The sequence below is a fragment of the Mytilus trossulus genome, chromosome 12, assembly GCF_036588685.1.
Source record: "Mytilus trossulus isolate FHL-02 chromosome 12, PNRI_Mtr1.1.1.hap1, whole genome shotgun sequence".
Lineage (NCBI taxonomy): Eukaryota > Metazoa > Mollusca > Bivalvia > Mytilida > Mytilidae > Mytilus > Mytilus trossulus.
In genome coordinates this window covers 48,981,005-48,994,680 of record NC_086384.1, presented here as the reverse complement: position 1 = coordinate 48,994,680, position 13,676 = coordinate 48,981,005, and the positions used below count along the sequence as shown (strand labels likewise).

General features: G+C 31.3%; 1 protein-coding gene across 1 annotated transcript in view; it reads right to left on the bottom strand.

The window, feature by feature from the left end:
• Positions 1–13,676, bottom strand: part of LOC134692529 (basement membrane-specific heparan sulfate proteoglycan core protein-like) — a 30,772-nt gene that overhangs the window by 10,661 nt on the left and 6,435 nt on the right. Inside the window, exons 2-4 of the mRNA XM_063552986.1 lie at positions 5,241–5,408; positions 3,396–3,452; positions 792–896 (exon numbers count right to left, since the gene is read on the bottom strand). Of these exons, the coding sequence (XP_063409056.1) occupies positions 792–896; positions 3,396–3,452; positions 5,241–5,408 (330 nt within the window). The remainder of the gene's footprint in view (positions 1–791; positions 897–3,395; positions 3,453–5,240; positions 5,409–13,676) is intronic.

The window sequence follows — 13,676 nt, the reverse complement described above, 5'->3', positions numbered from 1 at the left end:
CCTTTTTATCATTTAATATTATTCAAACTAAATTTGTATTTAGAACAATTTTATCAGTTTATATCTTATATTTATTCAGAATTTATCCATTCTCAAATATTCTTCATCGGTTTTACGCCCATCCTTCACAAGTGTACAATAAAATCATGTGGAATATGAATTCAATGTTTTTTTCGCAAACGAGATAAATGTATTGTTTGGCTATTTTTAAAGCCACAATATGGAATATGCGTAGCGACAGGTTCGAAAAGGTTACATATTATGTCAAGCAGCTGATATTTTACAATTTCAGTATGCAGACAACCTGTTTTTGTTTATTTGCATGATAGAAACAAGTCTTTTTCTGTCTTTCGCCAGCAAACCGGATAATGCCATACTAAGTTCAGGTCAAACATCAATGTCGGATTATTCAGCCTGACGCATACGTCGATAATATTTCGGGGTCAAAGATATTTATGCCAGGTAAACGTCACAAATTCGTGAGATGCAATTTCGTAAAAAGCATGGCAGAGTGATCTTAACAGTTGGAAACCCAAAAATATTACATACTGGCAATATACAGCTGTGCATGCGTCATAAATTGATTGAGAGAAACCAGATCCGGATAACAATCTTAAACTGAGGGAAACACATCAACTATAAAACGCATATCAATATAACACATCTGGTGAGCATAGTCTGTTACAATATATTTATCTATATAATGAAAATTCAGAAAATCAAAAACACAAATTAGAACAATTGTGAAATCGTTATCAGGTTATGTTTATAATTATATATTTTTTAAATACCATCTGGTTTCAGTTCTTGTACATCCTTAAAGGTCTTTTCCAACTTAGAAGAGATCAATGTAAGGTTTGACAGCGACTTATCTGTCGATGACTCTAAATTAAAAACTGTAAATATAAAAAAAAGATAACCACCGTATTGTATGTATCATACGAATCATTTTGGATAATAACAGCTATAACATGTTTTCTCTCTACACGTTTTCATTACTCTTTTTTAGGTTTAAGTGTATTTTACTTTTGACAATTGGAACTTCTCCACGGTCATCTGTGTTATTCTTCTTAATATCAATATCATATTTTGTAATTTAGATGTTAATGATGTATTATTGAACACCACATGCTTCATAAATGAATCCACTGAACCTTCTATGAATAGAACGAAACATTATTTTGTTTACTTTTTCATGATTTCATTAAGATTCAAGTGTATGGAATAAATGTTAAAGAAACGTCATTCAGACAGTTCTGATTGTCAAACATATTTCAGAATAGGGTTGTTGAATTGCAGAGAATTTATTACGATGCACCAGTCATGCAAAAGTTTCAATTCAAATTGATTTGATTTTATTTTATCAAAAATAACAAAAATTAGGAACTCCGCGGAAAATTCAACATGGAAAGTCTCTTATCAAATGGCATATAAAAGATGCATTCATGAATTCAAATCGAAAAATATGTTGATGGAAAGAGCCTCTTCAGTACATCTAATTGTGAATTTTAATTATCTTGTTTTTTTTTATCTTCATGCTGTTGACAAATGTCTTAAAGAACTCCGACTCATATGAAAATAAGAATAGATCGGCAAGGAGAGTTAAACAGTTCGTTTCCAATGAAATTACATCTGAATTGCATTTCGAACCAAGAGTAAAAAAATATAGATAAATCAAGAGAAAGACAGAAAACTTTGATCAATAATTTTTACAAGATTACTTTTAACTTTATTTTCTTTTATGTCAGGAATAGGGCAGCTGTGACCGTAAAACAGGTTATTTTTGCGGGGTGTTTATTTTCACATATTTTCGCTGATCTAGGTAATCGCTAAATTAAATTCCGCGATCATTTATGCATATGGTAGGTATTTCCGAATAGCTAAAGCCTTCGTTGGATCTATAATGGTTTATGATAATTTCACCAACACGATTCGGGACTTTCCGGTCTAAATTTACCTCGGGGTTTGTTATTTTTGTTATTTTTGATACTCATCTTTTCCATGTTTTCACTAGGTGAGTATATATGTAAATCAAAAATTAAGTTGCACACAAACAACAAGTCGGTTTAAATTGATATGTTGCTGTACGTTCGCTGTAGATGCTATGTAAACTGTGAAGTGTTATTTGAGTACATTTCCGTATATAATAAATGACACTTGTAAATAAGTATATCCGACAATATCTGTTTCCAGTAATAATTTGGAAAAGAGATAAAGGTATCATTCAGCTATGTATATTAATCGTTTTATATTCAAACTATGTTCATGTACAGCTATCAAGTAAAAATCTACGACACCAATTAATGAAACATCGACATTTTTTTTTAATATGACGTTTTGAATTTTAGGTGAAAGCCAAACATATCATTTTTAGGTTCCACTATGCCTATATTTAAGACTAGATTCCATTTAATAATCAATCTATATGATCCCCTAAAGATAGTCGACCGTCATGTAACCAGATATGAATAAAATAAGTATTATATATTCAGAACAACAAGAATAAATGTTCTAGATCTGGTTTCATTCATTTAATAGCTCGAAAATATACTAACCATATGCCTAACGCATGTGCTACTTTTCCCCATTGACAGTGTATTAAATATTGCATAAATATGTCATCTAATGAGTTTAATTATTGACTTGTAAATCAATTACTGCCATTTTGTTATTCGTTGCTATTGACATTTGTTTTGACATTGTTATTTGATATATTTTTTTACTTATATATCACATATGAATTGTTCATGTCAACGAGTCAAGCATATTCGTTTTCCATATGTCTTTCTGTTCAATGAAAATTCATATTATAACACTTATTTATATAGTCATTTGTGTATCGTTCTGTCTATATTAAAAAAATACCATGTGCTTGCAGGTATGTCACATCTTTCTCAGTGTGTTTTTGCTTAGTAGTTATCAATATTATGTTTGACATCAACTTATCTGTAGATTATTCTATTTCGGTTATAACAGGTAGAACATTATATAAGTGCGAAATTATTCAAATCTTGTTCCTTCTTACTATATCGGATAATATAAGAAAACAATAGGTTGTATGTAACGTTATCTACATCTAATCTCTTTTCTTTTCTTTTTTTGTCGCTTACGAAAAGAGAGACACACGTTTGTATGTCAACAAATTTCTTCAAACAAGGAAAAAGACAAATCCTGACCACTACATCGAAAACTAGAGACTGAGAAATACGAAAATCATTAAAACCGGATGATATTAGCTGCAGGTAAGCAAATTCAGCTCTATATGTGGCACCTTTCGCGTTCAAATTTGTTGATGTCTCATTCGGGTATTTTACAACAGAGGATGGAACTATGGTAACGCAGTTGAAAATGACCCATAATCATCTGGGTTATTTTTTCTATGGAGGGAAACTTACCTTTTGTGTTTAAGTCAATTACATCCTTTGTGATCTTTTGTAAATCAATTGCCCCAACTGTAAATAGAACAAAACTTTTGAGCTTATTCGTGTCGAAATCGACCTTATGCAGGTGCACATATACATGTTCATGTACAAGACTTAAATTGAGTTTGGAAGATTTTAATACAAAATAAAATATAAATTGTGGTCTGTTTTTTTCAGATTTTCAGAAAAGATTGTTTTCAACCCGAAATATGTGAACAGATGTTTTTATATTCATTTACAATAGGTCTATAAGCATCCGACGCAACTTATAAAGATGCGATTTAGTAAATTAAATTAATTTTGGAAGAACGTCAGTATTAATGTTCAAACTCATTTGAACAGAAATAGGATCTGTTGAACTCGTTAAACATTAATTGCATACGATATGTAAACATAGACCTGCAGTGCGCATTCTGTAAATTCATTAGATAGTATACGCCTCGCCAAAAATTAAGCAACACCTAAGTGTGTTTGCTTCTAGTTTTTGTTATGAAATTAAATTTGATACTGGTTTGTTTCCATTTATTTCGTAAAAGGCATACATTATTTCCCTAAGTACCTTAAACAAATGCTTTTATGGCGTCCTCAGAATACATCATGCAAGAAACGGCACATTCTTGAAACTGCAGCGTTTGGTGGTAGGTGTTTGACAATTTGGTCATGCTCTTTATTCGACTGCGAATTTGACCTTTATGTTCTGGATGGTCAAACATATCGCGATAACATCATACGGGATATCTTTGTGCGACATTTTGACTATCACAATCTTGAAACTAGACCAATATTCATTGATGATTATGCTAGACCACGTGCACGCAGAGCAGCATTGTTTTAGTTTATTTAGATCAGAAGGTAATTGACTACATTCCTTGGTCACCCATATCACCGGATATGATTTCCATTGAGCATGTCTGAGATGATATTGGTTGACAAATCAGCAACCGGTTTCCACCTAGTAAGAATTTGCAGGAATAACGAGCACTTAGCGTGCCATTGAGTGAAAAATGGCAAAGAATTCCTGTTTGACAATTACGACTATTAGTTCAAAGCATAAGACGACGTGTAGATGAACTTTTCCGCTACTGATTCACATTTCACTGTAATGTATACACAAAGTGTCACTGTCGAGTTTTGAAAAGAATTTTGTGTATAGTGCAAAACATTTTTTTTTAAACTTCAGTATAACTGGAAACTTTATCATGTATTTTATTTTGCCATTTTATAAAAAAAATTGCCCGAAATGAAATAGCGAAAAACACAATCGTGAAAACAGTTCAAACTTTCACTTTTTATTTAATATTCTAAATATTATCTACTAAAACACAAATTCAGTTCATTGTATCGATATTTCGATTAGTTATGAATTCAGTAAAAAACGATTCAGGAAAATTATCAGTTGTTGCTTTACTTTTGGCAAGGGTATATATTGATTATACAGCGAATAAGTCATTTTTATGAAGTTTATTTACATAGGACGTCTGTCAAAATAATTGCTGATAAAGGGAACTAGTTTGTTCTTATATTGAGCTGTTAAACCGCTGTCTAATGTTGGGCATGGAAGAGGTGATGTGTCTCGTTTAGGAATATATCACATCTTCTTATGAAGATAATTATGCATGATTACATGAACTGCGTGAATACATTAACATTGATTCATAAACAAGTGAACTCTGATTATAAATAATATTGATTGATTGATAAAGTCTAAAGTTTAATGCTGTAGTTAAAATCTCAAGTAGAAATATGAAATAATAATCTAATTAAACAGAAGCCAAAACTAATGAAGTGACGGTATTACTACAAGACTTAACAACATACCTTGAACACATGCTGCTTGACATTCTTCGTCGCTTTTAAAATTATTTTGATTTCCTTGGCAGCCACCATACCAGAATCTCTCACATTTGCTTGAATTTGTATTAAAGAAATAATTCACAGTATAATCAGAACATGATCCTGCCTGTAGAGGCTGTTGACAACCAGGGTCTTTAAAGAAATTGTATAGCAATTAAATAAGATAAATTTAAAATGTTTAATAAACATAAACATTTTATTTTCAAAACATTAATTAGTTGCAAAACATTAACTTGAATATCTGCATAAAAACATTAGTAAATTAATAAGTTCTATTTCAGCATTTAAGAAATTGTATGAAAGGTAACCGACAATAAGACGAAAAATCACCCTACCCCCATGGATTGTTCTATTCTTTAGTTGAATCGTTTTGTGATGTGCTCCACACAGACGAAGCAGATATCAACTTGCAAGTCTTTAGTTTGAACTGCTGGGCACAAACCAAAGATCTCAAGCACCTTTATGAACAGTTTTCTCCCGCTGAATTTTTTTAGCATTAGGGAAATTTGATGCTATATTGGTAAAATGTCAATAATTTCTCGCAATAATAGTTATCAAAGGTACCAGGATTATAGTTTATGACGCCAGACGCGCGTGTTGTCTATATAAGATTCATCATTAAAGCTCAGATCAAAATAGTTATCAAGCTAAACCATTTCAAGGAGAAGAGCATTGAGGACCCAAAATTCCAAAAAGTTGTAATCAATGCCTAGGATTATGTCATAATTTGGTAAACAGGAAATTTATAAAAATAACCATATAATCTATATCCATGTCAACACCAAAGTGCTGACTACTGGGCTGGTGAAACCCTCGGGGACGAAACGTCCACTAGCAGTGGCATCGACTTAGTGGCATAAATAGTTATCAAAGGTACCAGGATTATAATTTAATACTCCAGACGCGCGTTTCGTCTACATTAGACTCATTAGTGATGCTCAGATAAAATTAGTTTTAGAGCCACACAATTACAAAGTTGAATAGCATTAAGATTTAATACAATTATTTCTATTTAGCCAATAAATTCTTGGTAAGTTTTGGAGAGCATTACTGATAAGTATACATAACACTCAAGACTATGTTGGATTCTAATTTCATACTTAATTCTTGCAACTATACGAAAGATGGGGATCTGTTGTTCCCAATATTAGATTACAATGTAATATTGAAGATGTCTTTAACAATGCATGAAATAATATAGCAGCTGTAAGCAGTTAACATAGTTTTAGTCTTTATTTTTCTATGTTGTGCCTTGTATACTATTGCATGTTTGTCTTTTGTCTTTTTAAGCTACGACGTTTTTATGTAATTTTCTATTTATGAGTTTGAATGTCCCTCTTATATCTTTCGCCCCTCTTCAATAAAACATCGATCTACTGTCAAAGTTACATGTTGATGTCTTGGATTTGCACAAGCTTTGAATAACTTCTATTTTGCTTGGGATGGTACGTTTACACACAGGGAGCAGGATCTGCTTACCCTTCCAGAATACCTGAGATCATCCCTAGTTTTTGGTTTGGTTCGTGTTGTTTATTCTTTACTTTTCTATGTTGTGTCATGTGTACTGTTGTTTGTCTGTTTGTCTTTTTTCATTTGATGACATGGCGTTGTCAGTTAATTTTCGATTTATGAGTTTGACTGTCCCTTTTGTATGTTTCGTCCCTCTTTAATGTTAACTTGGTATTACTAAAGATATAACTTACAAGTACTTGAATGATTACTTTTAATAACTGGGAATTGTTTGGATAATTAGCATAGCAAACTATTTAAATTCTTTCATTTGTCTTTTTTAATGTAAAGTTTATTCCATTATCTAAATCTTACTTATATTGATAATCATTGAACATATTATGTACTTAATCATATCAATGGTGTTAACCTGATAACCGTAACTGGAATTACGACGATTCCAATATGGCGACGGTCGAAATCAGTAAAATATTTTAGTAATTTTTCTCAAATGGAGCACGTTGTTGTCACGAGTTACTCAGATGCAAGGTTTTTCTATACCATTACGTCATATTTTAATCGTAGCGGTGAACTATAATTCGGTGGGTTAATGCCTCAACCTCGTTACAGAAATTTTGTAAATTTGGTGATATTTATGTTTCATGTCAGTATTTTTTTGGAGAACATTGTCACAAATGTTAAGCTCAATCGGACAGCCAATTAGTATTGTATTGATTAAAATATCAATCAATTATCTTTATGTTGATAAAATTATAAATGCATCATTCTATTATTGTCAGATAATTTATTTATTCACCTTCTGTTTTAATAATTTATAATGCAAGTGAAATGTCAAAACCTGATATTTTGAAATAATAGGTGTTGGAAAGCCTATAATGATAAAATATTTTAAAAATCGTGTGCCAAAACAGTATTAGTAAATTTAATGGTTTTAGGCATATCAATTAACGCTTGTGTGGCAAATAATTTTCTTCTGTAACCTATATAACTACTGGTTAGTGTTTGCAGCTGTGATAAATAATACCACAAGTGATAACAGTAAAGCCGTAAAATTAATTAATTAGTTCAGGCTAAACTGATAAGTCAAAATAAAATACACAGTGAGAAGATTAAATGGCATACTGTAAAACATGGTATGGTACGATGGTATGGTATGTGGTATGGTATGATGGTATGGTACAAATACCATCATACCATGGTATGCATAAATGGTACCATGGTATGGTATGATGGTATGGTACAAATTCCTATACCATGGTACGAATTACTATACCATGGTACAAATTATTATATCATGGTATAACTTGATCATGTTGATGGTATGAAGCATGGTATGGTTTTTTAAAGTAGGAAATTTAGCAAAATCTAAAATATGATATTTTTTTTTTATTTGTTGACATTATGTCCATATTATCAGGTAACTATTGAGTTAAGGTCAGATAGATAGATATAATATCCTGTTGTGACAAGTTGAAATGGCTGTCAATTATTCTTTGAATTTTTGAGAAGTACTGCATATCTTATGATTATAATCTAGATAATGTAGTTCAAGTTTGATGGCATAACCTTCTGTCAATGGTCAACTTTTATATTATTTTGAAATATGACTCTTTAAACAGTTACTTATTATGTCTACATCTATGGCCAAGAAATCCAACTAAAAAATGTGAATAAAAGATGAATCAATCTCCTGTGTGGATTAGTAAACACCATACTTTCAAATTAAACTGTCACTAATATGATACTATGCTATGTTAGTTGAAACATGGATAGATAGCACATGTTGTAGAGTGTATTTTGTTTTCTTCATTTATATATAAATACAATGTGCATGAAGGGAGTGAATACACAATATCAACCAAGGAATGTGTCTTTTTTATTATGTGAAATTTTAATAAACAACTTTATTTCATTTTTTTTTAAAATCAATTGCAAAATTTGAATATTTTGTATACTATATGTAATAATAATAATATAATCATATCCAGTTATGTCTTGAAAGTCAGGATAAACAACAACAAAGAAAATTGTGTTATTATAAAACACCCATGCAACAATGCATCCCATAGGATCCAACACTATTAAGCTTGAGATGGACATTTTAAGATGCATTATTTTAATATAATCAAATATGGAAATGATTAATGTGTATATTGATATATTGATATTTCAATTCTCTGTCAACAGTTCTAGTTATTATTTTTATTAATTTGTTATGGTCACTTGTGTTTCTAATTTGCTGTATTGCTTCACCTTTATTACTAGTAATACTCGAAATGCATGCTGTGAGTGACAGCTATCTCTGTGTGCAGATATAGATAAGAATAGGTTTCTTTAAAATGTATTTCAAGGTCAATAATGCCATGTATTGTAAATCTTTGACCTTTAATTATATCAACATCGAAGAACAACATTTTTTCGTTTGAGATTTCTTAGTTGAGACTTTAATAAAGGGTTACAATCATTTGCTAGACGAAAAATAGCTATAATTTCATCAGACGTTCCATCGAATATTATGGATACAGATTGTCCCTATATCTGCCATGATAGAATATTTTTTATTTAATTAGTTTATGCATAGATGTAATAACATCTATGGTTTATGGAAATTAGGGTTTTAATTTATTTTTTTTATTTTTTTCATAGTTTTCATTTAGTACTACCGGATATTTTTGTTGTTATATGCCCCCCCCCCCCCCTATGTTTAAAATGGTTTTGTCTTCAAACAAAACCCCTAGAATGATTTTCTTGACATTTTCAGAAGTGACACGATTTGCTGGCAATGCCATGGTGGTCGAGTAACATAAAAATTTCATGTCAGGCCTGCTACATTGAAATAACGGACAATTAACGACCAATAATCCAATGCTGTCAATTCATGTTGTTCAAAATAATATCCAAGTAAATTGACTAATGTATGATTTATTAAAAACTCCATTTCAGGAATATTAACATAATATACAGTTTACAAAACGTACATTAAAAAATTCATCCGTACATCACTTCCACAAATCACAAATGGATTTCTTTACATTCTACATCAAAATAAGCAACAGTCTCCAATACTGTGCACACACAAAAAACCACGCATAGATCAATAATATGTATGGACAAAACCATGTAACAGTCTGAGCGGACAAAAATATCAAAACTAAATACAGTTGAATAGTAATGTAACACAACTTCCATGAATCTACAAGTTCTCCCAAGATATGCTAAAATCTGTCCAGAATAACAAAATCCTTTTTAAAGTTTCATATTGTATGGGTCTTTTCTCGCCTTCAATTCTCCTTAACACTTAACAGAGGGCTTTACCTTTATCTCCAAATATTCCCCAACTGACCTAAATAATCTCCAAATATTCTCCAACTCTTTGTTTACAAAAATAAAACATATAAATCATATATAAGTGAAATAGAGAACATGCTATGCTAATCTTATAGCAGGATAGCCATTTGACTTAATGACTTTAACAGACGATAACCAAAATGTTAAATATGACAAAATTAATTACAGTTGACAAAATAACACTAGTACAGCATTTAAAAATTAGCAATAAAAAAGTCCTTTAATTGAACAAAAGTTTTAGTCACGGCAGATTATATTCTTACTTACTACAACTAATCACCTACCACACTGTTTTTCTTCAACATGATAGTTTTACTATGTGGCCAGGATAGGACAAGAATAAATCAAGATTTCCGAAATTTTAATTTTTGCTTACAACTTTATAAAGTTCTTACCTTGCTTAACGTATGTCAATATCCTAACTTAAAAGAACTAACTCCGCTTTTGAATGTGTGTTGGCAATTCTTTTCTAAATTAATTGTGATGATTCTAAATGTCTTGAAAAAATTGAATCAATGAATATTTTGTTTACATTGTTTTTTTCAACAAATACTCTTGTTCCTGTTTCTTATTGAATAAAGAAAGAGTTTGTTTTGCATAGGTCAAAAAAGAAAGATAAGAAAACAGATAATTAATAAAATCCTGTTTAAGAATAGGTTTATAGACTTTTCTAATTTCCCACTTCGAAAAACCATACCATGCTTCATACCATCAAGTTATACCATGGTATAAAAATTTGTACCATGGTATAGTAATTTGTACCATACCATCATACCATACCATGGTACCATTCATGCATACCATGGTATGATGGTATTCGTACCATACCACCATACCATACCACATACCATACCATCGTACCATACCAAGTTTTACAGTATGCCAGATTAAATGTAGTATGTTCTCGGTCAGTTTTACAGAAATGTCTATCAGCAAATACATGATTTAGTAACATGATTATAGAAAGTTATGTATTTTTTAATTGATTCTTACATAATAGTAGCAGAATTTTAAACCTTTACGGTTAAATTACTTTAAAACTATCTTCGGGTAAAAAAGAATAGAAAAAGGAAAAATAGAAAAAAATATTTTTGTATTTACATTTAACTGATTACAAGAAAATATTTTGTGTGTAAAACAATTACCAGCTATCTTACATTTTCTTAACCAACTCATTATGATTGAAACATATTTGAACTCAAATAAAAGAGATACTAACGGAAACAAAATTGGTTAGAAAAAACAGATATTAAAAACGTTTGAAACAATCTATGGAAGTATATTCTTTTTACTACTAATTTCCAAAATGTCTGATGTAGAAGACTGGTCATCTGAGCAAGAATGCCATGACATACATTTCAGTACAGGTATCAATGATAAAGAATCAAATATGATAGAGAAGATTAAAAAGGAGGTATGAGTAATGTTAATATCAAAGTACCTAAATTGCCGGGTCAAACATATTGTACAGATAACAACAGAAAAAAGTACCATCAATTGACGCAGTGCAAACAGATTGTACAGATAACAACACACAAATAGTGTCACCAATTGACGCAGTCCAAATAAATTGTACGGATAACAACAGACAAATTGTACCAATTGAGACAGTCCAACCAGGTTGTACAGATACCAACACACAAATAGTACCACCAATTGACGCAGTCCAAACGGATTGTACAGATAACAACACACAAATAGTTGACGCAGGAGATGGTCCAACACACATATTATCAACAAATCAATAAATCCGTATCACCACAGTACCTATTGTGTCAGTCACTGACACTACCGATGACACAATTGTATATCATGCATTTCCTGTGATAGATGATTGTTATTCTTCTTCTGTAGTTAAAAGTGATGATAGCAGCACCGATAATCTTACACTGTCACATTTTCTTAACAAGAACAACTCAAAATATAAAGAAAACGATAATGTTACACACACTGATATGATGTCAGATGTTGACAGTGAAGATTCCTATATATTAACAAAATATGACATCAATTTGTCGGATTCAAACTTATCACCAATAGAGGATACTGAAACAAGTAAAGACACCAGCCTGACAGAATAACTGATTGGGAAAAAGAGAAAAACACATATAAAAAGCAAAAAAAGAAATAATAATAAATGTTGTGAGCCAAAAAACAGTAACCTAGTGACGAAACTGATCAGGCAATTAATATTGCAAAAAACCTGAGTAACCAAGAGGCTTTTAATGTGGCTAATGTAAGAGCAAACCATTTGTTAAGACTAGATAGAGTATTGCTTGCAAACAATCTGGAAAGAAAACCAGTTATGTCTGACCGTCATTGCTTTTTTGAGGCAGCACTGTTTTATTTATCCAAAGTTCAAAACTCACATGCATTGCGTCAAATCTTGTTTGAACATAAAGTGGATAATGTCAATGACTACATTGGTTTTTTTTTTAATAATAGCACAAATGAATCTTTTGAAGAAGACATCCTTTGGATAGACTTTAGAACAGAAGTAAAAGAACTAAAAGTAAATGGAATTTGGACGAACAGAGCAGCAGATCTTCTCCCATTAGCCCTTTCAAATTGGAGTGGAAGACCTATTAAAATATTTTCAAGCAGCTCTGAAAAATCTATTTTGGATATAACTCCTACGCTCATGATATCCGACACTTGCACCATATTAATGTCGTATGTTATAACTGATGATGACACCATTCCAACACTTTATGATGGTTGCGTAAAGGTTGGTACTCACAATCCTGCCAACGTATAGCATGTTTCAAGTAGACAAAAGCAACAACATGTTCAAGAGTGTCATGCAACGCCAATCAAACTACAATCAACAAATGGTAACATCCAGACCTCATAAGCAAACAAATAAAAACAGAAGACTAAAAGGAACCCCAAAAAATAAATCAACATGTTATGTAACTCCAGTAAGAAAGAAGCTTTTCAGAAAGCGTAAAGCTACTCCATCAGAATGGGAAAAAAAATAAGAAAGATTTAAGAATTTCTGGTCAAAAATATGTGTCACAGAGGTGAAAGTTTGTTTAAATAAAAACAAACACAACCAATGTACTGCTCTAAGTGCCGATACAAATGCAGCAATAAGATCATCCAGGAGGAAAGATCTCATGTTTTTGACACATTCGGTCTCTGGATACGTATGAACGTAAGGAAGATTACGTAATTGCAAATATTAAAAAACGACATTTAAAAAAATATATTAAAAACAACATGGATGAAAGAAAGCAGAAAAGGAAACGTGACGTTCATAGATGTTTTTCGTTTGAATTAGATGACAGCTAGGTCACAGTTTGTAAACTGTTAGTTCTGAAAACTTTAGACATAGGAGAGTCTTATTTTGATAATGCAATGAAAAATAGGTCAAGAGGAGTTTATTCAGGTTCTGATAAACGTGGTAAAAATGTATCGCATAAATAAACAAGTGATGAAAGTATGCAAAACGTAAGTCAGCACATATAATCTTTTCCCGCTGTTGAGGGGCACTATACAAGAGCATTATCAAACAGGAAATATATTGGCTCAGAGTTCAATATCACTAAGATGCGCCAGCTTTATATTGAGTTCTACAAA